The sequence below is a fragment of the Panthera onca genome, chromosome B2 (assembly GCF_046562875.1).
Source record: "Panthera onca isolate mPanOnc1 chromosome B2, mPanOnc1 haplotype 2, whole genome shotgun sequence".
Lineage (NCBI taxonomy): Eukaryota > Metazoa > Chordata > Mammalia > Carnivora > Felidae > Panthera > Panthera onca.
This window is the reverse complement of record NC_138343.1, coordinates 46,912,489-46,939,736: the sequence shown is the minus strand read 5'-3', so window position 1 is coordinate 46,939,736 and position 27,248 is coordinate 46,912,489. Positions and strand designations below refer to the sequence as shown.

General features: G+C 37.9%; 1 protein-coding gene and 1 pseudogene across 1 annotated transcript; one reads left to right on the top strand and one right to left on the bottom strand.

The window, feature by feature from the left end:
* Positions 1 to 3,412: 3,412 nt before the first annotated feature.
* Positions 3,413 to 17,962, bottom strand: GLYATL3 (glycine-N-acyltransferase like 3). The gene is made up of 5 exons (XM_060615710.3): positions 17,865 to 17,962; positions 13,554 to 13,661; positions 12,690 to 12,816; positions 7,885 to 8,011; positions 3,413 to 3,849 (listed from the first exon to the last, which is right to left on the bottom strand). Exons 1-5 carry the CDS (start codon positions 17,940 to 17,942, stop codon positions 3,423 to 3,425), a joined length of 867 nt encoding a protein of 288 aa, XP_060471693.1. The 5' UTR covers positions 17,943 to 17,962; the 3' UTR covers positions 3,413 to 3,422.
* Positions 17,963 to 24,303: 6,341 nt separating this feature from the next.
* On the top strand, positions 24,304 to 25,791 carry LOC132667934 (non-histone chromosomal protein HMG-14 pseudogene; annotated as a pseudogene).
* The last annotated feature ends 1,457 nt before the right edge of the window (positions 25,792 to 27,248 follow it).

Genomic DNA, 27,248 nt, shown 5'->3' with positions numbered 1-27,248 from the left:
CTCATGAACTGTGAGATCATGACCTGAGCCGAAGTTGGACTTTTAACCAACTGAGCCACCCCGGTCCCCCAGTAAGATATTGTTAGAAGTGGAATTCTTGGGTGAAGGGAATATGTGTCCCCCTGCCCCCCGAATTGGTCTGTTTTCTGTTAATAGGTGTTTCAGATGGCAGTGTAACATACATACAGAAGAGTGCATAAATTATAATTCCATAGCTCAGTGAGCTTCCCAGAGTGAACATACTTTCATGATCTACCTGGGTCAAGAATCAGCACATTACCAGAAATAGAAGCCACTTCCATCCTCTTCTTGCTGCCATCCTGAAGGGTAACTGCTTCCTAAATTCTAAGGCTATAGATTTATTTTGCCTGGTTTTGAACTTTATACAAACAGAATCATACCGCATGTCTTCTTGTTTCTGGCTTCTTTTTCGTCCATGTATTTAAAATATTTGATAGGGCAATGTAAACTTTTCATTCCTTACATATTCTTGTCCTCTCAGCATAATTTGACACCATTGACCATCCCTGTTTTGATATTTTTCTCCTTTCTGTTTGGTGACAGTCACCTCCTGGCTTTCCTCCTGCCTTTGCTACTCTCTTTCCCATTCCAGAACCTTCCCCTTCACTCAACCTTAAATTGTTGATGTCCTCAAGGCCCCTTCCTAGGCATGCTCAGCCAAATACATGGCTTCAGTTACCATCTATGATCCTACTACTCGTAAATTTAAACCTCTGTTACAGACAATTTCCCTGAGATACAACTTGAACCTATCACTTAATAGGTTTCAAAACTCAACATCCCCAGACTGAACAAACAATCCCTTCTGCTCCCAGTTGCTTCACATCTGGTGCTGTTTCAGCACTTCTTCCCTCAGTGAAAAACACCACCAGCCACGGGTTTCACAACATAGACACCTACCGTAGACACCGTAGACACCAAGGAGGCATTCTTGACATGTCTGTCTCAGTATATCCTGTGGCCATGAAATCCTGACACCTTTTCCTCCTAAATACCTGTGGTAATGGTTCGCTTCTCACCAACATCATTACCTACATCAAAGCCAAACTAAACTTGGATCACCTCTTGCCTAGACTATTGCAATACCCTCCCGATTGATTTACAAACAGATGAATAGTCTGCTTAAAACTCTTCAACACTTTGTATGTCATACTGAAGTTTCTTAAGTCAGCATTAAGGACCCAGTCCCTTCCTACTTCTTGAGTCTCTTTCTTCTTGCCGTTCTCTCCTTACTCCAGATATTTCTCCACACATTCCTTAAAAGAGCTAGAAACAGGGTTGAAAGTTGAACTATTATATCCAACATGGTTATCTGGAAAATAAAAGTAAAAAATATATATATAAACTTGCAGTGAAAATTGATGGAAAAAAATCTCTTTCAAAATACGGAGCCCATTTTGGGGCGGGGGTGGTGGTGAAAAATTCAGAAAGCAATTAGATAGATAAAAGAGTAATCGCCCCCAAAGAGTTTCAAGCTGTTTGGGGCCAATTAGCATAATGAATAACAGTACAGGCTTCAGAATATGACAAAATCTGGATCTGATCATGATGTGGCCACTTAAAACCTATACAACATTTGCTGAGTCCTAACACCTCTGAGCCAGAATTCTCAAAATAAGATAATTCCTATCCTTCACAAAGATTAAGTTATATATATCTACATTTGGCACAACTATCAGTACACCGTTAAATTTTAAATAAACTGTAGGCAATTATTATTAAGAATAAAGTAAGGCTATAATATTATTGCCATATACCAGATAGGAATAACCCTTGTTTAATCAATGCTGAACATAATAAGCATCCCTGGGGCAGAACCTAGACCATATTCCCCCAAGAGCTTTATGGACTCTGATTCCTTGGTGCTCTTCCCTTGGGACCAAGGATAAGTTTCCAGGTAACCAGTCACTCAGGATGGCTGAGTAAAAATAAGCATATATTTACTCCCAAGGAGTCTTGTTTTTTTATTAAAATGATTTCAGTTTGTTTACTTCTCTCAGAATAAACACTTAAAATTGAATCTCCCTTTATCTTTGTAGTTGGGATTCTATGACCTCTGTTGGAATAAGAAAATAATATTTTCTGTATGGCTAAATCAACTTTATACAGACTAGACAAATCCAACTATTGTATTTCTGCCTGCTTGTATTGCAAATGGGAGAACACAGCTTGTGATGCTTACCTCTTCCTTTGCAGTCCTTGAAAGATTTATATTTATGTATATATATATGTATACATATATATATACACACACTCATACATACACACATACACACACAAGTAATTGGAAACCAAATTAAAAAAAATAATGATAAAAGACTAATGAAAGTATTTATTTAAGCATTTAAATTTCCTTTACGAAAAAGATACATGATTTAGTGAAAAAAAAATAGATTGAAATCAAAATAAGAGCATTCTGGTTTGACATCTAACACTGATTATATTATCTTGAAGATGTAATTTATTTTCCCCGATCCTTAAATTTTTCATATTCAATGCAAGTTTATCATCTTATCAAAATTCTATGAGTTTATACATATGCATATATAAATATGAAAGGAATGTATATATAGATGTGTGTATCTGTGAAAATGTTTATATGCGCATCTGCGTTCACACCCACAGACATCCTCTGTTTCTAGTATTTAAAATGCCCACATCTTCATTCCTCAATCCAAGACAACTGAGCAGTGGGAAATTTTTAGAAATGCAAATTCTCAGGCCCTACCCCAGAGGTACTGAATCAGGGGTTGTGGGGGAGACACTCCACCATCTGTGTTGCAACCTGCCTTCCAGGTGATTCTGAAGTGCACTAAAATGTGAGAACCACTGCATTCGAACATTCCCAGGGAAGAACCATAGGCTAGAGCTGTAAGCAGAAATGGAGAACCAGTAATTAAAGGGGGAAAAGCAGGATATTCTACAGACAACTTGGGTGAGAAGTGATAGGAACGGTTTAGGGAGACACAGCAGAGGCAGGCACAGGGGAGTGTTCTTTATGGTAGTAGGGAATTGGTATGGCTGTAAAAATACACTGCAGAAGCCGGAGGGGCAAGAATAGAGCTGTAGCCACATGCTCACATGTTAAATCACTGTTCTCATGCAGTCATTTCTGCAATTGTGCTAAGAATTGCTGGATTTAGAACCTTTTTCCTGCAGTGGGTCCCAGAGGAAGATAATGATCCTGTTCTCAGCCATAGCTATCTCTGACCCCTAGTTATTTACTGTAGAAACCTGAGACAGGAAGATTTAAGGCTTCTCAGGTTGATCCTGTGTATCTTTTCCAGAATGTTTTCAATAACCGAAGATTCTTCTAATTCCAGGTTGAATTTCCCCCTCATTGGCAGCTTGGGAATATCTGTGTTCAGGGATAGGAAGAAAATTCCTGGAGTTTCAATGGGCTAGAGGTAAATTTGACCAGAGAAAGTTGCAGGGGTGAGAATAAGCCTATGAAAACGACAAGGCAAGAACTCAGCATGGACACTCTTCAGGAGGCTTATGGATGCTATGTTGTCATCCAGGACATTACCCTGAGAGGGGAACCCCTGGCTTTGTAACTTCCTGGCCAGTGTGAGGGCCACCAGCTTGCAATAACCTTTTCTGCGATGCTCTGGCAAGGTATAGCCATGGCACATGGTGGCAAACTGATCTGTGAGAGACCAAGAGACTGGGTTTCCCTTGTCATCGCGGACACATACACTGGGGAAGCAAGAGATGAGGTTCACGATGTACCGGAGACACTGTTCATTGCCACCCCGCGACCAAGTCCTGTTGAGAAGATCAGCATCAGCAACACTCAGGTAAGTCAGTTGTGGGGAAGAACCCATTCTAGAAGAAAACAACATGAGAAGGAACGTGAACTTGGGATTATATGAATACAAACAGCTGCTTCACTTTCTCCACTGATTCAGACTGAGAAACCATTCCAGAGATCGTGCTTAACAAATACCAAAATACTTTCAATGAATTAGAATCTGTCACTTCCCACTTATGAACATCATTTAGGGTTTCATTTCTGATAGGGCAAAATACTCATATCAAATTTAAGTCTTTCCTTTCAAATTTATGCCTATTTCTTATTGTCTTCAGTGTAGATTAGGGCAAGTATTTCATTTTTCTGTAAAACAATTCTGACTTGTTCTTAATTTTTCTTTAATGTTTATTTATTTTGAGAAAGAGACAGATAGAGTGAGAGTAGGGGCAGGTGGAGAGGGAGAGGGAAACACAGAATCAGAATCAGGCTCCAGGCCCTGAGCTATCAGCATAGAGCTTGACATGGGACTTGAACCCACGAACCGTAAGATCATGACCTGAGCTAAAGTTGGATGCCTGACCAACTGAGCCACCCAGGCACCCCAGCCAAGTTGTTCTTATAAAGTCCTAAGTCTGTTGACACCCTTCTGAAACCTGAACAACTCCAGATTCTTGGGCCCCTAATCTTTTCCTTGGTTAAAAAAATAAAGTAGTAGTATAAAACTTACATCTTTCTGCATCCATGGCCAGAAGAGAAATACAAATTGCTGAACATTCTAGGAATATATAGATGCTCAAGAAATGCTAGTTTTTCTTACCTTCCCCTGAAAGGTCTGGAAAAATGTCTAAAAGTTCATGGTATTGAGATAAAAAGATAGGAATTGGTACAATTACTAAGGACTGAGATGGGATTACTTAGTTAAGCCTATGGGGCTGGTTTTGCCTCAGAATTTGTTTTCATTCTTGAAGTTATCAATGTCATAAGACCATCCTGTATGTTCATTAAGAGACTGCTAATGCCATTCTTGATATGATCTTTATAAAGTACAAGTTTGTGTTTTCTTTTCATTAGTGGCTCTGCAGTGTTAGCTCACATTTTAGGCATACTACGGGCTCTGGAACTGGGCCAACTGTCTAACCACTAAGCTTGGGTAAAAAATAAATAAATACAAGCAATAACTGGCTTAATAGAATTCTTAATTTAATTTTTGAAGATGAACTTTATTATTTTTTTTAAGTTTATTTATTTTGTGAGAGAGAGCAAGGGAGGGGCAGAGAGAGAGAGAGAGAAAAAAAAAAAAATCCCAAGCAGGCACCACACTGTTAGCACAGAGCCTGAACTCAGGGCTCAATCCCATGAATCGTGAGATCATGACCTGAGCCGAAATCAAGAGTCGGTAGCTTAACCAACTGAGCCAGCCAGATGCCCGGAAAAACAAAGGCTGAGAAGCCTAAGGCAGAGAAGTCACTGTAAATAAAAACATTGCTAAGACCAGTGTTTTAGGAATAGTTGTCTTAGTAGTTACATATATGACCGTGTATCTGAAGGGCAGGGTATCCAAATTAAGAGTATATGAAGTTTGATAATGACTTAGGTGCTAAAGACAGTATCTTCCTAATGCAGAAGGGAGCAATTGGTTTAAATTTAAATTAAATTTAATTTAATTTAATTTTAGAGATAGCGAGCATGAGCCCGTGAGCATCTGTGCACGAACACCAGGTGAAGGTGGGGAGGGAAGGGTGGAGGGAGACCGAGAGAGAGAATCTTAAGCAGGCTTCATGCCCAGCATAGCACAGAGCCAGATGTGGGGTTTGATCTTACAACCGTGAGATCATAACCTTAGCTAAAATCAAGAGTTGGACACTTAACCGACTGGGCCACCCAACTGCCTCAGAAGGGAAGCGATTTAAATCAAAATCCGATTTTAAAAGGCCTGACTGGGGATGGAGAAAATTTTTAAATAACATTTCAGGGATATGACAGTAAACAGACTGGGAAACTCTAAAACTCTAAAGGAAAAATAGCCTCGTTTCTTCAGTAAAAAGTAATGTAAGAAATAAAAAAGATGAACGGGGAACCCATATATCAAAAAAAAAAAAAAAAAAAAAAACCTAAAGAGAGATTAATCAATTGCAATATATGAGCTTTATTTAGGTGCTTATTCAAAACAAACTGCTAAAAGTATTATGATAGTTTGGGAAATGTAACTACTGACTGGTTTAAGGAAATACTGACAAAATTTTAAGATATTGTAGAGCAAAGGGCTGGTGCAGCAGACCTAAGGACTCTATCTTTAGAAAAGCCTGCTTGTGGGGTGCCTGGGTGGCTCAGTCAGCTGAGGGTCTGACTCTTCATTTCGGTTCAGGTCATGATCTCATGGTTTGTGAGATTGAGCCCCATGTTGGGTTCAAGACTGACAGTGCAGAGCCTACTTGGGATTCCCTCTCTCTCTCTCTCTCTCTCTCTCTCTCTCTCTCTCCCTGTCCCGCTCATGTTCTGTCAGTCTCTCTCTCAAAATTAATAAATAAACATTAAAAAAAAAAAAAAAAAAAGGGAAGAGAAAGAAAAGCCTGCTTGCCAGGTTGGCCCTTGGCTGGTATCTGGCAATTTGGATTTCTGCCGGTGTCCTGCCATTCCCAGACCTGATAGGAGTTGAAACTCACTGTGCCTGTTTGTAACAGTCAATGTGATTTATGATGAAAACCTGCCTTCCTTCTGGAAGTCTAAAAAATTGGTATGTGCTAGACAGAGGGTGCCTCCAATAGAAATCCTGTATATGTTGTGACAACTTACTGCTGGGGAAATCAAGTGTGTTTTGTGTGACTCCATTGGGGAGGATTCTGGAAAGCTTGTCCCTGGTTTCCTTTGGACTTTGCCAATGCACCTTTTTCTTTGTTGATTTTGCTTTGGAGTGTATGTATGCTGAGTCCTATGGGTCCTCCTAGCCAATTAGTGAGCCTGTGGGTGGTCCTGGGGACCCCTGACACAGAAGTGATATTAGTATAGTGTGTGTGTGTGTGTGTGTGTTTTTAAATAATCCTTATCTTTTGGAGACATATATTAAAATACTTAAGAATTAATGGGCAAATCTCTGAGATATTTCCTTCAGAATAATTAGCAGATGGGGTATGGATGAAACAAGATTAGCCATATATTGATGGGAGGTTCGTTATAGTAGTCTCTCAGCCTTTGTATGTACTTGGAAATTTTCATAACTGAAAAAAGTAAAATAAAAGTAAAGTCCAGTTGCTTTATGTGATTTAAAGTGCTCATTCTTCTTTAGGTTTTGTCTTGTTTTGCTCAAAAATTCCTTCACTATACTCCATAGAAGAAAAAGTAACATTCACTGAGGTGGATACTTTTTCAATATATCATGTTTCATTTCTTTACATAGTACATGTAAGGAAGATATTATAGGTTAATTTTCAAAAAGAAGAACTTGATTGAGGCTCAGAAAGATGAAGCAGAAAGGAAAGTAACTAGCAAATGGCACAACAAGGGCTTCCCAGTGAGAAAGACAGAATATAGATACAAAGTAACAAATCTTTTGAAGACTGGATTCTGGAGACAGAATCAGGAATTATTTCCTGGCTCTGCAATTTACTCCTGTGTGTTACTTAAACTCTGTTCAAAAAGGGAATTCCACAGTTAAAGGGATCTAGACATAATATACATAAAACATTTAGTGCCTGGCATATAAGAGCTCCACACAAGTCAGTTATTTACCCTCATCCTTGAAACATGAAAAAAAAAAAAAATAAGCACTTTGGGATCAGACAACAGAAGCTAGTTAGAATTATCTGCAGGAGGAGCATACAGGAATGATTTTTCTGTGTATACTGTGAAAATACAGGACTCCTGAGTCTGTTTATCACTAGGCACAAAGACTCCGGTTTGAATTTGCAAAAAATTATGAGCAGTCAAGCACAGCAGAAACAATTAAACACACACAGATCCACAGGCGCATACACACACAGACAAATCTAGACCCCGTGGCTCTAATCCAAGGTACCCAAATGTTCCTTAAAAATACCATGTATTCTAGGTACTACTATTTGTACTCCTATATAGTAAGTCCCATCCCACATGTAGAAACTTAGTTTACATACAGGGAACTGGTGTTCGGCAGAGTTGAAAGATGAGAAAAATGAACGGCCTTGAAGGAGGTTAGCTTTACATCTAACTGCTTTGAGTTGGCAACAGCTTTGGAAACATCATATAATTCACTCTGCAGCCCTGTACATGGTAAGAAATAATGAAAAATGTGGGTATTTTATTTGAAAACACAAAAAGGAAATTTGTTGCAGTATTTTTATACTAATTATCATCACCACCACCAGTTTGCCACCTTGCATTATCCTAACCACTATATACTTACATATGAATTATTACAGTTACTCCTTGCCTGATTTTCAAACATTGTGTGGGATTTTCAAATCCCCATCATATTGTTCATCATGATCATGGTCTCCCATTAATATTTCTGATGAGAATATCCCTTAGGAATTTGGAATTGCTTGTGGGATTTTCTTGATTTTTCTGACTTTCCAGACTGATCTTTACACTCTTTAAGGTAAGAGAAATTTTATAACTATGAAATTCTACAATCTAATATACAGCTAGAAGTATAAAAGAGCTCAAATTGATTTGGCATGTCATTCTGACTTAAAGACTCTTCCAGCCTCTTGTCCTAGATTCCTGTTACAGAAATATCAACGTATAGGGGTGCCTGGGCAGTTCAGTCAGTTGAGTGTCTGACTTTTGATTTCAACTCAGGTCATGATCTCACAGTTGGGGAGAGGGAGCCACATGTTGGGCTTTGCACTGACAGTGTGGAGCCTGCTTGGGATTCCCTCCCTCCCTTTCTCTCTGCTCCTCCCCCACTCATGCTAGCTCTCTTTCTCTCTCTCTCAAAATAAATAAGTAAACTTAAAAAAATATATCCTCAATAACAAATCCCCTCCCCCAAAAGGAGTATCAAGGTATAAACTATACTCCTAAGGTATAAACGTAGGAGTATCAAGGTATAAACTTACTTGTATCCTACACATTTATCACAGCTATACTATATTATCTATAAATCTTTATTTAGTACTTGTCATATGTAAAGCCCTATGCTGGGCACTGTGTCACAGTGAGACAAGAATGGTACTGTCTCTGTTCATCAACGACGAAGCTCATTGCATGGAATGTTAGCTTCTGTTTACTGAGAACTGACTTGCTCTCCTTTTCCAAAATCCTATTGGCTCTCTCCTTTCCAGTCTGGGTCTTCATTAGTCGGATCCCCTCGAAATTGACTTTCCCACTTCCACCCATATCTAATGGCTTTTTCCCTCCTTCCAGTAAGTCACTTCTTGAAGAATACATAAATGCAGGAATGGAAAGCCATATTGAACACAGTCTGGTATCAGAGCCTTGGCTTCTCCCTCAGGGAGTTAAGTCTAAGAAAAGATAAGCAGGTCTTCAAGTTAATGCTATTAAAAATTATAGATGCTGTGGCTAGAATCCCATAGAATAGCCCCAAATTACATCTAAGTAATTCAAAAGACTATGAGGAAAAAAAACAGCTTGTGCTAACCAAGGGTATGGTAGTTCAAACAGAATTTCTTTTTCCTAAATTAGACTGAACTAATTCTTTATGAAATTTAGACTAACATTTCTTTGAAAAACCTTTTTAAATTATAAGATGCAGCAGAGAAAACTATATAACAAATGCTTAGCTTAATGATTATTTTAAGTACTATTAATGCCACAAAGAAATTTACTTACCCCCTTCTATTTAATACTCTCCCAATCACAATTCCCTCACTCTCCTCTAATAATAACCATTATCATTTTTATGACAATCGCATCCTTGTTGTAAGTTTTACTATGCAAATGTGAGTCCTTAAACACTCTTAGATTTTGTCCACTTTTTGTCTGGTAAATAATTTACAGATTTTCTTTCAGTGCCTAGCTCCCCTACACCCACCTTTAAAAATTCTTTCAATTTATTTGTAAAGAATCCAGTTTGCTGGGTAGAATTTCCATAGTTTGGATTCTGCTGATTATCCTTCCATGGTATTGTTGACCATGTCCTTCTGTCCATTGTATAGACTACCATTTTAACAAATGATTTTCTCCTTTCCCACAGAAGGAACTTTCACTAATTGTCCTGCCTTCATCCATCCTACCTCCTTCGAAAGGCAGGAGTTGTTCATTGGGTAAGACAGAACTCAGGCCATTTAACCACAGTTGATTGGAGTATAGTAACAGTGGGCAGGCTTCTGCAACTTTTAGCTCATGTCAACAAACTCTCTCATGTGCATGCAGCTAGTAGTGAACAAAAGGGCCTGGTCTGTCTGTCTGCTATATACTTCTTTATTCCTGGCCTTTGCAAGGCCAACACAAGGAATTTGGTTCTTTCTAGTAGGTTAGTGGGTTAACCGTCATTTAATATTGTTTATGGATGGCTCTTAGATTAAAAATGACAAAGGCATTCCTGGGCAGAGTGTGCTGTTGCTCTGAACACCCACCACTAAGGTAGCTACGCTGCCTAATGTTTAATCTATCCAGGCAGCCCAACAGTGGCTCTGTGGCATAAGATAAAAGATTGACCATTTCTATGGCAGTAGATAGGCTTCTGAAGTTGTTCATGATTTGGGGATGTTATGGAAGCAGCACTTTTTTAGATGCTTTGATTAAAAATAGATGAAGAGTGGATCCTGAGAAACATAACAGAAACCCATGGGGGAGGGGAAGGAAAAAAAAAAAAAAAGAGGTTAGTGTGGGAGAGAGCCAAAGCATAAGAGACTGTTAAAAACTGAGAACAAACGGAGGGTTGATGCGGGGTGGGAGGGAGGGGAGGGTGGGTGATGGGTATTGAGGAGGGCACCTTTTGGGATGAGCACTGGGTGTTGTATGGAAACCAATTTGACAATATATTTCATGAAAAAAATATATAGATAAAAAAAAATAGATAAAGATACTGATGACTTCTCAGAAGCTATTCAATATTCTAAAGAGAGGGGCACCTGGTTGGCTCAGTTGGTGAAGCGTCTGACTTCAGCTCAGGTCATGATCTCACAGTTGATTCGAGCCCCGCGTTGGGCTCTGTGCTGACAGCTCAGAACCTGGAGCCTGCTTCAGATTCTGTGTCTCCCTCTGTCTCTGCCCATCCCCTGCTCATGCTCTATCTCTCTCAAAAATAAACATTGAAAAAAATCAATATTCCAAAGAGATTATAGTTCTTACCATAGAAGTCTACAGCCAAGAGGCCACATCAGAAGCTAAAGGTGATGCCTGCACTGATTACATACTAAATGAGGGGCCTTTACCACTCCAGTTATTTTAGGTACTATTAACTTACATCTGTCCCCATCAAACTTCAGGAAAGATGGTTGTGTCAATTTAAATGACCATAACTGACTCATGATTAACAGCTCAGCCTTCTGGAAAAAAATACTGGCAAAAAAATAAAAAAACAAAAACATCCTTCTGGATGTTCTCTTCCTAATGATGGGTTCAGGTGATTTGAGGATAGTAGACCTATAGCACCATAATGTATACAGTTACTGCCATGATTTTTCACACCAAGGAAGAGATACTCATTTTCACATTAAAGTAATAATGATGAGAAAATTTTCCTAGGTTGGCTAAGTGAGTGGTAGAACCATGTCTCACTTCTAACCAGCATAATTGGGGTAAGTCTGTAAAGCTGGGAGACAGTTTAGAACTTCCACTATACGGTCATTTTGAGCACTTCCAAATGGATTTCACAAAACACCCCAAGTCTTTAGGTTATGAATATGCATTAGTCATTGCTTGTAGGTTGAAGGGAGTAGTTAAGATGGCAGAGTAGTAGGGAGGCCCTGGGCTTGCCTTGTCCCTCAAACACAGCTAGATCAACATCAAACCATTGTGGACACCTAGGAAGTCATTGTTTGCAGGTAGATAGAAACTTTTCCTGTGAGAGGGCTTCAGCTATTTGTTGATGAAAAAAAATTACCAGACTTTAAATTTCTAACATGGGGGACCCCGCCTTCCTGTCACATGATCAAGAAACTCATTTTCAATGGAATAGTTAGAAATAGTAACTTTGTTGATTGTATCACCCACCAGTCAGTATGAAAAGTTGAAAAAATGATATACTGAAGCTGAAACTGTCCATCTACACTATTAGAAAACTCTTTTTTTTAAATGTTTATTTATTTTTTAGAGAGAGAGTGAGCAGGGAAGGGACAGAGAGAGAATCCCAAGCAGGCTCCATGCTGTTAGCACAGAGCCCGACACGGGGCCTGAACTCATGAACGTTGAGGTGACGCCCTCAGCCAAAGCCAAGATTTGGGTGCTTATCTGACTGAGCCACCCAGGTGCCCCCATCACACTGTTGGAAACTCTGAATGTATTTTTGTCTTGGCTAAAAGTTCTTCCACTAGCATTGATAACCATGCAGTTGTCTCCTCAGAGCTCAAATATACTCTTATTTTAATCATGTCAGGATAACCTATGCAGATCAGTTAACTATCTCTTTCTAGAATCCTTTGCTTCAGAAAGAAGAGAAGACCTACCTATTGGCTTATACTTAAGTTAGGGTCATTTTAAAAGATTATGACAGGAAATGATTAAGGGTAATAAATAAAAATATGCTGATATTCATTGACATCCATATTAAAGTAACATTGAGGGAAAAAAAAAGTCACCTAAAAGCAGCCTCATTTAAATGGCCTCCACATACCCCAATGCCAAGCCTCATTAGGAGTAAAACATGAGTTCTTTTTTTTTTTCACAAAACTGTAGTACATAAATTGTAACTATATAAAATGTATATATGTGTATATATATGAATTTGTGTACTTAATATAGGTCATATCTATCTAACATACATGACAAAAATGAGAACAAAAAAGACTGCTTAGACTCACACCTATCTCACCTTGTATTTGAAAAACTTGATCCCAGTTGATAACATCATGTTCTTCCAACAGCTGTCGATAAGCCCTGATATCCTTGTAGAACACAGCATAGGCATTAGTATAATGGTCCAGGTTATCCATCTCAGCCTAGGATGGAAGACATAATCATAAAAACATAAATATATCCTCTAGGTAACCCAAATCCTAGATAGATTAGATACCATTAGCTGCATATGTCTAGATAATTCCCATTACCAGAGTTAGCCATCTATAAACAATGGCTAGATGGGAATGTGGCTAATATACTGTAGAAAGGGAAGAAACAGAAATTTTGGAACTTTTGCTTGATAATTCTTCTGGTATTTGGGAATTGTTAAGATATTTCACATTTTTCTGGGATATTATTTATTTACAAAAATGAAATGCATATAATTTAATGGAGCCACCTACAAGAATCAAATGGAACTCTCAGAACTTTCCTAGTGTGGTCAGAGCAGCACACCTTTGATCACGTGAGCTTCTCTTTGGTCTTGAGGCAGAACAGGGCAGATGTCATCCTTTTCAACCTTCTTAGATATTTATCCACATGACCCAGAGTCATCGGTCACAAGGAATCATCTAACCAGTGGAAGAACTAGTATGCACAAGTATGTATGCTTCTTGCTTCTAGAGATTATGAAACACTAAAGAAGCACTTAACACATTTAGAGTAGTGGTTTTCTATGTCTGATACTCCAAAGCCAGTAAAATTAGAAACTAATGGTGACATGTGTAGCGTGTTAAGCTAACATACATGGCTATGATAGTTATAATATCCCCTTTACCTAATCTTTTCTTTCTAGTTGATGTCAACTCGTATATGTTTTGGCGTTTCAAAACTGTACCTCTTTCTGTCGCCGGGTGATAACAGCTTTGAAGTCTGGCCATGAATCCACTACCACTTCCTTTTGAAAGGGATTCCCACGATTTATGTTCATCACAGCTCCATAAACCTGAGCCAGAGAACCCAGAGAGACAAGCCAATCACATTACTAACTATTCCAGTTACATGTTACAATTTTCACTTCTTCTGCTGTATAACTGAGGCCATGAGAAGGGAAATTATAAACATGTACACACACATATATATACAACACGCACACATACAAACTTTTCTCTTGTTATTTCATCACTGTACATGAAAACTGATAGTCTGTGAAAGCCTATGAAAACACTCCCCAAACTTAGGTTTTTACCATACAGCAGTGAGAAGTACCAAAACAACGGGGAGTTGATGGGTGCTTGGCACATAGGCCATAATAAATACTTACAGAATGCATCAGAATCTGATGTATGGATTTAGGGATTATATATCTTTTAAAAGTTCCACAGATAATTTTGATCCTCAGGTACTTCTGCTGCTTATTATACTCTCTGAAAATAACCTGTTAAATGCAATGACTCCTTCAACCCTGAATTACAATTAAACATCACTGAGGGTAACCCCCTCTCCGAATAAAAGACCCCTGCATTTCAGATTTGATGGAGCAAGGCTCTATAAGCATTCCCGGAGGGTCATAACTATGTCTCATTCATTATTATATCCATGGAGTCTGATACAGTGGATCAACTACTTGTTGACTAAACGGTACTGAATATTCGAATTCCCTTCTGCGGCCTTTCATATTTAGTCTCCACTAAGAATCAAAGATGCCTGCCCTACAAAACAACTTCCATATGTTATGTGTGTTTACAGAGAAGAGAAAGTTGTGGAGACTGAGGAGAGTGAGCTATAGGCTAGTGCTCCTAGCAGCATCTTCATAACAGATAAAAACTGGAAATAATTGGAGTGTCCACCAACAGTGGGAAAAATGAATACATGTTGGCACATTTATACTTTGGATTACAAAAAAGAAACTTAATGTTGAGCAAAAGAAGGTAGACACCAAAAGATACTTACTGTGATCCAATTTACATTATATTCAAAAACAGACAAAACCAAATTATGGCTTTAGAAGTCAAGATAGCGGTTACTCTTGGGGAATAGGGAAAGGCAGTGTTTGGAAAAGAGCTTTGCAGGGTAAGGAGAAGTCATGCCTGAAGTAATGTTCTTTCTTGACTGGAGTGCAGGTTATATTGACACTTGTTCTATGGAAATTCATTGAGCTACATAATTATGTACATTTTCTAGTATGTGTTATACTTCAGTGAAAACCAATTTAAATTCTAAGGGCATTGGAACCTACATTTTACCTCTTTCATCACATCTTTATTCAAATCACTCACCTCAATGACAACAACATTATTCAACTGTCTTCTGTCTTACCCAGCCTGGGACCTCACTCAAGTCTTCTCATAGACCATCTCTTTCCAAATTTAGTCTGGCTAATACTAATGTGCAACATGGATCACAGTGAAAATCTGAGAAGTAAAGCCACCTGGAAGGGTCATGCTTGTTTCCTTAATCATTAAATTCTGGGGCTGCTGATCCTACATATATATAGGCATAAGCTTATTAAAATGTCTATTCCCATGAAGACACCATACATCTTTATTCAAAAATGGAACTTAGATGTGCTTGGAATGCTTAGAAGAATAGAAGGGAAAAAACCTTTCCAATATTCAGATTGTGAAAGAAAAAAGGCAACCAACATGACTTGTTTGTAAGAGATTTGCAACCAACTGCAAGATTTCGCATTGGTTGAAAACTAAGAAACAAACTCTTCTAACAGCTGTTCTGTTTAAAGGGTGAGTGTTGAGAGGAGAGGGAAGTAGCTAGGGGAAGTAAGGATGCTGGAGGAATTAACAGTTGGAGTTTGTGGAGAAAATTTGGAGGAATATTTAATCACTGAAATACTATGATGAAGTAGGTGGGGGGATGGGTAAAATAGGTGATGGCACCAGGCCAATAAGGACGGCATTTGTGATGAGCACCGGGTTTTGTATGGAAGTGTGGAATCACTAAATTGTACACCTGAAACTAATATTACACTGTATATTCACTAACTGGAATGTAAACAAAAGCTTAACAAAAAGAAAAAAAAATGAGATTATAGAATACAGAGCCATGGCCTCCAAAAAATGGAGGAAGTGTGTACAATAAGACTATTTTTTATCTTTTTTATTCTTTAAAGGCCGCGTGTAACTGAAGGGGTATTTTGAAAGTATGGTCACAGAACCCAAGTCAGGCATTACATAACAATGAAATAATTGAAGTAAGATAAAGAGTGTCAAAGAAAAAGAGACTTTAGTGTATAGAAAACGAGTAATTGAGAGTGCCAAGCTAAGCAGCTATGAAAGAGAAGATTATACAAGGAAGACGTTGATTTGTGCCTACATGCTTCATTTCTTTAAGTCTTACTTCAAATGGTGTTATGAGAGGCAAACATTAAAAACAAACAAACAAACAAACAAACAAACACCACACAGTTTAGGATCTGATAACTTGGATTTAAATCTGAACTCTAGCACTTAGATATAGGGAAGGCATTTAGTAACATCATCTGTAAAATCATAATGTAAACACCTGCCTATTCAGAGTATTAATATTCTAGAGGGATTAATAAATTTTTATAAAGCTCAAATGAGATCGTGTGAAAGATATTTTGAAAATGATTATATACCATTCAGACCAACTCAACTAATCCGAATTCAGAGGTCTTTAAAAAATAAGATTTGAAAAGGTGGGGATTAAGAAGTAATTATTTTATAATGCTGCCAGTGACCAACCAACAAAAGTTTATTGAGTAACTATTTTGGGCAGAGCCCCATGGCAAGCACTGTATGAACGAGGAATCCAAAAAAAAAAAAAAAAAAAAGACAACATGTGCACTTGGGCATCTGGTAGCTAAGTCGCTGTGGGAGAAGCAGTAGATATGAAATCAAAGGAACTAAGAACCGAGATTTAACTTGATTCTTTCCTTGCTTTAACCTTTTTGGACTCCAACTTTTGGAGTCCAACTTAATTTAAGTTTGGACTCCAACTTAAATCATTTTTAAAATGGATTAATAGACATCTTACAAAGCTGGTGGAAGGATAAAATAAATTGAAACTATCTGTATGCTAAAGTACTGTCCAAATATAATATTTATAATGTAGGGGCCCATTATTTGTCTTGATGATCATAACATCTTAGATGACCCTGTGAAGGTCACCAAAACCTTTTTAGTTCTCTCCGATGAAAGAGTTGGCCAAACATTTATTCACTTTTGTGTCTGCATTCAGAATGGGAAATTTTGAGTCAGATTGTCCATTTGGTACTCTTTTAGTCATAAGATTTCAAATTATCCCTCAGATTTTCTCTACCATGCACAGTTTAAGCATGATTGGTAGGGCAAGATGACTAAATTTAATCAACCCAGTACGGTGCTCCAGATCACTTTTGTTAAAAGTCTAGTGTAAATAAGGATTATCCAGCATGTGTGCTAAAAATACAGCTCCCTAGTCTCCATCCTTAGAAATCCTGATTCATTATATCTCTTCTGGGTTATTAGCATGCCACTCATATTTGCAGTTAAATGCTCTACCACTGAACTATAACCCCCGCCACTCACATTTGAAAACCACTATTGTAGGGCTATCTCCTTGGTCAAGAAACTCAGCCCTCACAGACGATTTCTTTGCATTCTGCATTTTTTTTCTCCAAGTGCTTAAAGTATTTTTAATCTCACATTTATTTGTAATCTTTGATTAATGTCATCTTCCACAGTAGCTCTGAGTTATCAGCAGGCCCTCATGGACTTTGAGAAGACTTCAACAGATAGAGGCTTAATGACCAATAAAGCCACTGAAAAGAAACTTCAAAAATAAAGATCTTGAAGTAATCGGAAAAACTTTATAATGACCCCTGAACCTCAGCTTCATCGTGAACCTAGATTATGTTCTTATGAGCAATACCACTTAATCCATACCCTTGTGCCATTAAAAAAAAAGTTCAGTTCAAAACTCGAGTTTGCTTTAGAAATAATCTAGTCCAGTACCCCCTAAATTTTCCTAGACATCATCTAAAGTGGCTGTCAAGAATATAATTACCTGGGCCGTATCTACAATGCATGGGATCAGTCTCTGGCAGGAGGGGACTGGGAAACAGTATATTTAATAAGGGCTCTAAGAAAGTCTTGACATCAGAAAAATTTGGGAAACAGCTATAAGTCTGACATTATTTCACAGATAAATAAAATAAAGAAATAAAATCAAACTCTTAAATGTGTCATACCTTGAGTGACTCAGGAAAGTGACTCTTCAGCATTTTTTCCAGTATCAGTAATTTGGTAGAACAGTTTAGCACCGACATCTTCTCCAGGGCTCTAGCAATTATTCCACACCTAATTAAAAACTTGAAAGTATAGTTTTAATTTTTGCTTATTACCATCTGAAGCTCCTGAGGAATATCCTTGAAATCCTCTTTTCACCGGGTGTAGTTCGGAATGCTGTGGCTCCCTTTGAAGAGGGAAGGAAACGATGGCAGTGGAATGGGTTCCCACTCAGGGAACACGTGGGAATAGAGAATGTTAATGACCTAATCCTGGAAAGAGGTGAGTATCTACAGTGGGTTAAGTCTTGCTATTATACACATTCTGTGCACACTCAACTCTTCCTTTAAGACACCATAGCAGTTGTGATTTCACATTTGTTTGTGTTTTAATTAAGTCTGTCTCAAGTAGACTGTGAAGGAAGGCAGTGCGGGGGCACCTGGGTGGCTCAATTGGTTGAGCGTCCAACTTCGGCTCAGGTCATGGTCTCATGGGTCATGAGTTGGGAGCACAGAGCCTCCTCTGTCTCCCTCTCTCTCTCTTTCCCCCTTCCTAGCTTGCTCTGTCTCTATCAAAAATAAATACACATTAAAAAAAAAAAAAAAAAAAGGAAGGAAGGGTTCATGTCTGCTTTGTGCTCCATTGTACCCCCATCACCTACAGGGCCTGGCATATAGTAAAGGGCATTCTAGGTAGTTGCTGAATGATAGGAAGCTCAGAGTAAGAGTCTTAGGGTTAAGTAGGGAAACTTCTTTTTACAATGTGGGGCAAAGACCAGAGAAAGACTTGAGTGGGTCAAGTGTCAGGTGGTTATGAGGAACAGCTTGCATAGAAACATCTAGATTGAAGATGAAGAATCACATGTGAGCAAAGGCTGAGGCTCATTTTATTAGTATTATTTTTATTTAAAATTTTTTTTTAATGTTTATTTTTGAGAGAGGGAGAGAGAGTGACTGAGCAAGCACAAGTGAGGGAAGGGCAGAGAGAGGAGACACAGAATCAGAAGTAGGCTCCAGGCTCTGAGCTGTCAGCACAGAGCCTGAGGCGGGGCTCGAACCCACCAACTGTGAGATCGTGACCTGAGCCGAAGTCAGACATTTAACCGACTGAACCACCCAGGTGCCCCAGTGAGGCTCATTTTAGTGAGATAAAATTAAGGAATGAAAAAAGGGTCTTAATATAATGTATGTAATCCAACCATTCATATACAATTATATTTTCTAGATTTGGGGGCTCCATATCACGTGATTTTTGCGTGCAAGAAAACTTTTTTTTCTCAACATCCCAATCAGGTCTTGACTGAATTAAAAAATATACATATTTTCTGTTTTTCTATATTCAATGTAGTAGAGTTTATCCACTTACTCTTAGCAGTCAGGCACTGGGATGGCAAAGATAATTCAGCTAGACAGGAGAACCTGGTGCTTCTGGGTTGTGGTGGACTGTTCCTGCACAACACATTTCCAGATAGAGAAAGCTACTACTTGATTTCCTTATGTGGCAGCTCTGTGTGACTATAAGATACTCAGAGTTTGATTATGATTTACTTAAAATCTACCATAAAACTCTACATATAGTTTATGTGAGTCTGAACTAGAATCATATTTCTTGTGACCAGGCCCCGTGGGCTCCAGTTAGCTGAGTGGCACACCTGAGGTATTTGTATTCTCTGTGGGAGTCAGAAGAGATACTGAGGGCCAGTACCAGAAAATCAGGCTTCTGGACCATAGCTTAGTACTCATAGCCTGGGTCAATATTAGAAGCTTTGCAGAAATAGTTTCCAGAGCTCAGGTTGAGCAAAAGAAGAAGTTGAGCCATCCTCTCTTCACCCTTGTATCTGCTTGACTTTTCATTCACTCATGCTATCTCTGAGTAAAATTTTAACTTCTTAATAGATCTTCAAGTTAAATATATCACTTTACTGTAATGCAATATTTTTTGAGAAAAGGTGAAATAACATATTTCATAGAGAAACTGATCATGTAGCTCTCATTACATTTGATGTCTAGAGATGTTTTTGTGTCCTGATACATAGCAAAGTAGCTAGTGCAAAGAGTAGGAATTCCAAGTACTTGTTGCTGATTTGCTGATTTATTGTCTGGTTTATTCCCCAAAGCATCTAAAACCCTTATACACATAAGTAAAATACATGAAGAAAAATTAACTTTAAATGAACATTCAGGCAAGGGGAAAATAGAGGTATAAAAGTAATATGGGGTCAAGAGTGAGGCCAGTAGGCAAAGCATACGGAGTACAGTTCTCCATATAGAGTTGATCCTCTTTATTTGTGGATTCCATATTTATGAGTTTACCTACTTGCTAAAATTTATCTGTGAACCCCAAAATCAATATTGACAGTGCTTTCACAGTCATTTTTGGTTATGCCCAGAATGGTGAAAAATTTGAATTTCCAATGCCCACATTGTCAGCTGAAGTTGCAGAAACTGACTTTCTGTTCCAACTCTCATACTCTAAACATGTCCTTTATGTGATCTCTTTGTTCCACATTCTTTTGCAGGTTGTGCTTTTTGTTTTGGGAGTTCACTGCTTAAAATGGCCCCAAGCAGAGTACAGTAAGACCTTGGTTTGTGAGCATAATTCATTCTGGAGACATGCTTGTAATCCAAAGCACTTGTATATCAAAGTGAATTTCCCCATAAGAAAGAATAGAAACTCAGATGATTCATTCCACAACCCCAAAATATTCATACAAAAATGATTACAATACTGTAATATAATACAAAACAATAAAGAAGATACAAAATATAAAGAAAAATAAATACATTAACATCCACTTACTTTGCAAACCTTTGTGGCTGGTGTGAAGGAGATAAGAGAGTGGAGGGTTATTGTGTACGACAACTTTCACTATCACTAACAGATGTTGACTACAATACAGTATTAATAAACTTGTCATATACTGTATTTAATGTAACTGGCAATAAGGCAGCAGAGGAAAGGGTCTATATCTGACCTAGAATGAAGCAAAGAATTCATAAGCTTCTTATATGGAAAAGTAAAGGACTGTCCATAGGTGCTTTGAAGTAACAAAAAGTATACTAGTACCAGTTGGAGGCACCTTCCAATGTTCTGAAAAATCACTGATTTCTGCCAAACACCACGGCCAGAGACCGAGCATCCAAGCCATGGGAGACGATCACACACAACCCCACAGTGAGCAAGAGAGAGAAGAACCATTGGCTCAGTGGTGATCATGTGACATTTGGGATCCTGTACTACTTGTGTTGCAAGACATCGCTTGTTTATCAACTTAAAATTTATTACAAATGTTTGCTTGTCTTGTGGAATGCTCACAGAACAAGTTACTCACAATCCAAGGTTCTACTGTACTTAGGTGCTGTGTTCCTGAGTGCAAAAAGACTGTGATGTGTCTTACCAAGAAAATACATGCTTTACATATGCTTTCTTCAGGCATGAATTCTAATGTTCTTGATTGTGAGTTCAATGGTAATAAATCAACAATACATATTAATGTCTTTAAACAGAAATACATAAAAACCACGTTATGTGTTGGTCTGCTGATGAAAATATTGTGACCAGAGGCTTTCAGGAACCTAATCTTTTATTTTCCCTGGAAGCGATGGTTCAGAACTCACTAAGACAGTGTTCCCTGTGTTTATTAAACATAGCTACCACAAATAATGAGAATCAAGTGTACTCGCAGTAGGTGATTTGTACTGTAAGCTTTCGAGCAGCTAACACAAGAGAAACAAATGTGAGTAGTTATGTGATTCAGTTTGTCCATAAAATTATCCATATGCTCTTTACCATAGCATTTGCTTGACTTTTCACTTGTAATATCTCGAAATGAATTTCTCTAAGTTCTACATTATCAAAACCCTCCTTGATCCGGCTTCAATATACCTTTATAGGCTAAGGAACTCTTTCAATCCACAAATTTTGCAGGGTGACAAATACTGGTGATATTAAAATCAGAGAGACATTTCTCCTTTGGGTACACACAGAGAGGGTACTATATTTGTTAATGAAGAAAGAGATTTTTTTAAAGCACTTGTGATCCAATGGTAGTAATTATTTTTCAGACGATAGGTTTTCTGTTTAGAGATTCCTCTCTTATCTGTTTCTCTAGTAGTGCCCCTATCAGTGCAAGTAATTTAATATTTTGCAATGCTTGTTTTCCACATATCAAAATTTACAACAGTAAAACAAAAACAAAAACACCAAAAAACAAAAACATCTTTTCCTGTAAACTTGATTATGATTTATTCCTCCTATATAATGCTGAATTTCACCTTCCCCCTCTATTTCTCCCATTTCTTCTTTCAATTATAATTAATGATTTGGAAACTTATAATTTTAACGAACAGATGCTTACCTGCTATGGAGAGTCCAGTTTGCATCAGGGTAGTGGTTTCTTTTCCGTAATTGGTGAGTTTATTCTTCAAGCCTACTTCCCTAATTAGTCCTTAGTGGAAAAAGGAGGTAGTGGAAAAAAAGTGTCCACACCTGTAGAAGGGGAGGAGCTTATGGTGTCAGGTGAAAATCATCACACATACAGCATGAGTATTTTTACTCCGTCTCTTTTTTCTATCACATTTAGACTTACAGTGTAGAAACCAGTGGATACTTATCTTGATTTAGAGATGGACATTTTCTAGACACAAAATCTATCTATCTGTTAAGATCCTGTGAAACAGAATAAAAAGGAATGGGACCCAGGTGAAGGGGGTACAGTAAGTAAATGACAGAGAGGCACTGACCCCTTATATATTTTTATCCGTTTTGAAGAAAATGATTTTGCTTCCCTAAACTTCCAAGGCTGACAAAGGGGTAGTCTCTAAAAAGGATACTTGTGGAATTGAGAGTTCTTTTGGAAATTTTGATACTTTTACCCTATTCTTTTACATGAAAAGTCAGAGTTTACTCCCGTCTCTCAAATGGCTGCAATTTCAAGCGCCATATAAAACTTACACGGGCATGTCTTCCCACAGCACAATTCCTGAGCTTTGGGATAATAAATAGTACGAATGTCTCAGTGGTATATGAAGAATGTTTCAATCTGAATGTGGTCACATGGGAAGATACTGGTTACCAACTTATGTCTCATAAAGTCAAGATTAAATGAGGGGAAAATCAGGGCATTCTTTACTTAAAGATGCTTATTTAAGTAACACAATGGTTAGCTGGTACTTGAAAATGACTGGAGAAGTTGTATTAGATGACAGTTACTGGATGTCAAAATCAGACTGTTTTTGATCTAGCTATATTGATAACTTTTTTTCTTTTAAGATATTGACTGATGGCAATATATCTGTTCATGGCTGTAAGGATACTATATAAGTCTAATCTCTTCTAAATATTATCTGAGGAAAATCAATTTTAAAAAAGGAACAGATACTGTTATTTGTCTAACGGAAACTGTTTTAGATGTGATGTACAATGTCAGGAAAAAAAAACCTTAAAAAGGATCAAGTGATTTATAGCCTCTGAGAGACATATAAATGTCTTCCCAGATTTACACCTCATCCTGTTCTCAAGTGTATCTGAAATAGAAACTTCTATTCTTTTTTCAAAGAAAAAATAAAATAAAATAAAAAACTAAGCAGAATAGGTGTTTTTTGTTTTTGTTTTTGTTTTTTGCCATAAGTAAAAATATCCACAGCATATTACCTTTCCAGGAAAACGACATTGGTTGAAGGTAATTAAATTGGAAATGTGTCCATCAAGCTAAAGTGAATTGTTAACCTGAGACTAAAAGGAAAAAGAAGGGAGGAGGAAGCTTGCTTACTAATATAAGATAAATTTAAAGAGATTTTCTTCTGCAAACCCACATTCATACATATTATCATTATAACACATAGTATCATTATACCTAGGAAAATAGAGGGATTTTTACGTTGTTGTAAACAGGATGCGCTCATCAGCCTCAGGAGCCTCTTCTATTTGTAGCTTATCAGAAAATCCCTAAGTCAAAATTACTATTTTTCACTTCTTAGTTCTATCACTTACTATTTGAGCAAGAGTATTTGAGGCAGGTATTTAGCCTCCCTGAGCCCCAGATTTTTTTTTTTTTTTTTTTAATTTTTTTTTTTCAACGTTTTTTATTTATTTTTGGGACAGAGAGAGACAGAGCATGAACGGGGGAGGGGCAGAGAGAGAGGGAGACACAGAATCGGAAACAGGCTCCAGGCTCCGAGCCAGAGCCCCAGATTTTTCATTGCAGGATGGGGTAATAGTTGCCATTATAGGGTTTAATCCCTAGTGTTATTAGGATTAAACATTGGTATAAATGCACGTATACATCCAATTGGTTTAGAAGAGTGCCTGGCACACAGGACACAGCAATAAACGCCATTTTTGTCATTGCTATTATCGTTATATAGCCCTGTTTCCCCATTTGAAAAACCTACCTTAATTTTAAGGTCTTCTTTAGGGCTGGAAATGGGATGAAATTGACTAAGGCACATTTACTTCTATTAAAAAATGAAATTGTTGGCCGGGTCGCAGCAGCTCGGGAGGCGGCAGGAGCGACAGCGGCCAGGCAGCCCAGCTTCGCGAAGGCTCTGGGCGTGCGGCGGCCCACAGGCACCTGCACGCACGGGCCGCGCCACCAGGATGCCCAGGAGGAAGGTCAATTCCCCCGAGGGGGCGGGAAAGGAGGAGCCCAAGAGGAGGTCGGCATGGTTGTCAGTTGCAAAACCTAGGGCTGCAAGAGTTGAAGCCAAAAAAGGCGGGAAAGGATAAATCTTGAGACAAAAAAGTGCAAAGAGGAAAAGGGGAGCAAAGGGAAAACAGGTTAAAGTGGCTCAGCAAGAAACAAAATGACTTACCTGCAGAAAACGGAGAAACTAAAAATGAGAGTCCAGCCTCTGATGAGGGAGGAGCGAAAAAAGCCAAGTCTGATTGTCAGATCCCATGTCTTATCAGTGGCCACTGTCTCCCTTCCTGTACAGATCACAGGAATACTTTTATCAACTATTTTGTAAATCCAAGTTTTTTAGTAGCTCTAGAAACTACTAAAATATATATATATATATTTTTTTTTTTTAAGTATTTTTTTAAGTATTAAGGAGGGAATCCCAACTTAGCCCATTTTTTAAGTGTAAATGCTTTTTTTTTTTTTTTTTTTTAGCAGTGAAGTCATTTGCTGGTTGTTTATTTTTTGGTACAACCAGGAAATAGTGGGATATTGAATATGGGAGGCTCTGATTGTCTTGGGTTTCAGCTTAACATTCCATAGATGGGGTAGTTTTTATATACTACAAAAACAAGCATCCTAAATGGCAATTTGGAGTCAGTCATGCATTTAATATGTCTTGAACATTTTAAATTATACTTCTATTACCATGTTGTTTTTGGCAGAATTGTTTCCTAAAGAAAGCCACTCCTTGATCTTGGCTCTCCCCGTCAGGATTTTGTGAATTCCGTAACATTCTTGGTCATAGTAGTCCAGTTTCCTAGTAACTTTGTTAATGTGCTGTGCAAGATTAAAAATTTGAGTATGTAGTATATCAAATTGTGAATTAATGGGACTTAACAATGTAACAGCATATCAATATTTGAAGATATTGGTACTTGATATACTGTTAAGGAAAGTTTGGCTCCAAATTTTAAGCTGGAGGGTCACTGGCATAACTTAGAAAAGAATCACAAGTACATGATTTTTTAGATTTTCGGTACATACATTCAGAAGTGTATACAAGTTGAATTGTCGGTACTGATCCTCAGAACAAGCAATAAAAACTGAAATATGAAAGAAAAAAATGAAATTATCTATAGTAGTTTTATTGAATTTTGAAAATGTCATCTCTTCATCTTCCTCTTTGTCCAATTTTAGCAGCTATCAACCCATCTTTGGATATAGTTGCTACACAATTTTATAGCCTTGATAACAGCAGGTCACTTTAATGAGAGCAAACATCTAAGTCAAGATAAAGTGGTTGTATGTTGGTCTACTAGCAATGAAATACATTCAATGGCAGCAACTCTTAAGAAAAGCTGGTTAGAATACAAAAATGGCTCAAGTTACTTTGTACATGATGAAGCCCAAATGGGAAATTTGAACTTCTCTCTGCTCTTTTCCTTCTCTCCTCTCCCTTCCTCAAAGTTGAGTATTTCTTGACAATGAGTGAAACATGAGAGGATTTAGAAGACTTTTGTTTGAAAACTAAGCCAACCTGAACGATTCACATACTAATTTTGACAGGTGCACCTGCATTTATCTTTTGGTTGAGAATGCCAGGAAATTCTATCCAACCAAATAAAGAAAGTAAATCCTATAATTTTAGGTTCCAGTGCAGGTGAGTCATATTTAAACAAAACTTGTTTGTTAAACATATGCCCAACTGAAAGTTGAGGAAGATAGAAGGGCTCCTATAAGATAGGAATTTTAAATGACAGTGCACTAAGTTCTGCCACATATCTGTATAGGCTACCCATTCACCTTCCAAATCATAGTTTACCTTGCTTCTTTTATGCTATATATGAACACTATCTGCCATTCCAAAATATATGTTTTAGCCTTGAAAGTTTGTGGCAAGTGGCACTCTCCACTTGTGGAGAGGAAGTGTTCCATAGCTGTCATGGTCTGTGCATATGAAAACTTACCTGAGTGAGGATACTACATAGGACAGTCATCTGAATTATTGGGACCCCACACAGTTAAATTTTACTTTTATTTGGGTCTGTGATTAACTCTTGAATTCGTCACAAAGGGTGTACCAAAATTTAGTCTTCGAAGAAAATATTGTGTATGTTTTCGATTGCCTGCCACGTGCCAGAAGATACTGTAGACCTCTCAAAATTAGATCACATACTTTTCAAAGCTGTAAGAGGGTAATATGACCAGTTCATGCATGGTGAAGAACTGATTACTCAGTAAAAATGGTGAATAAAAATTCCAGCAGACATGCAATAACCTTGAATGGATGCTCTGAGATAAATAGCAGACATTTAATTAACTCGTCTTTCCCATCAAAAGCTATTATAAACATCGTGATTAATGAGAAAGATCTGTAAGTTGGGGCTCTATTTGTCACTCTAAAAACAAAAGTTCCAAGTTTCCAAGTGAGGGGCTTTACAGATTTTGTATTACCTTGTACTTTTAGTTCCTTTGCCTGGCACTTAGCAGGCAGTCCCAAGTATAGCGAAATGTTTTCTTTAAACGCTGCACCGCAGGTTTCCTTTCTTGAAGACTTCCTCTAAGATCTATTAATGTTCTCCTTGACCATTATTTCCTAAAAGGATATTGCTTTTGACTCTTTCACTAAAGCTCCCTAGGGTTCCACATGACAGTGTGGTCTCCCTTACTGCAATGAGCTTTAGTTGGAACTTGTTTAACTAAGGTTGTGTTTCTGCCTGGAGGG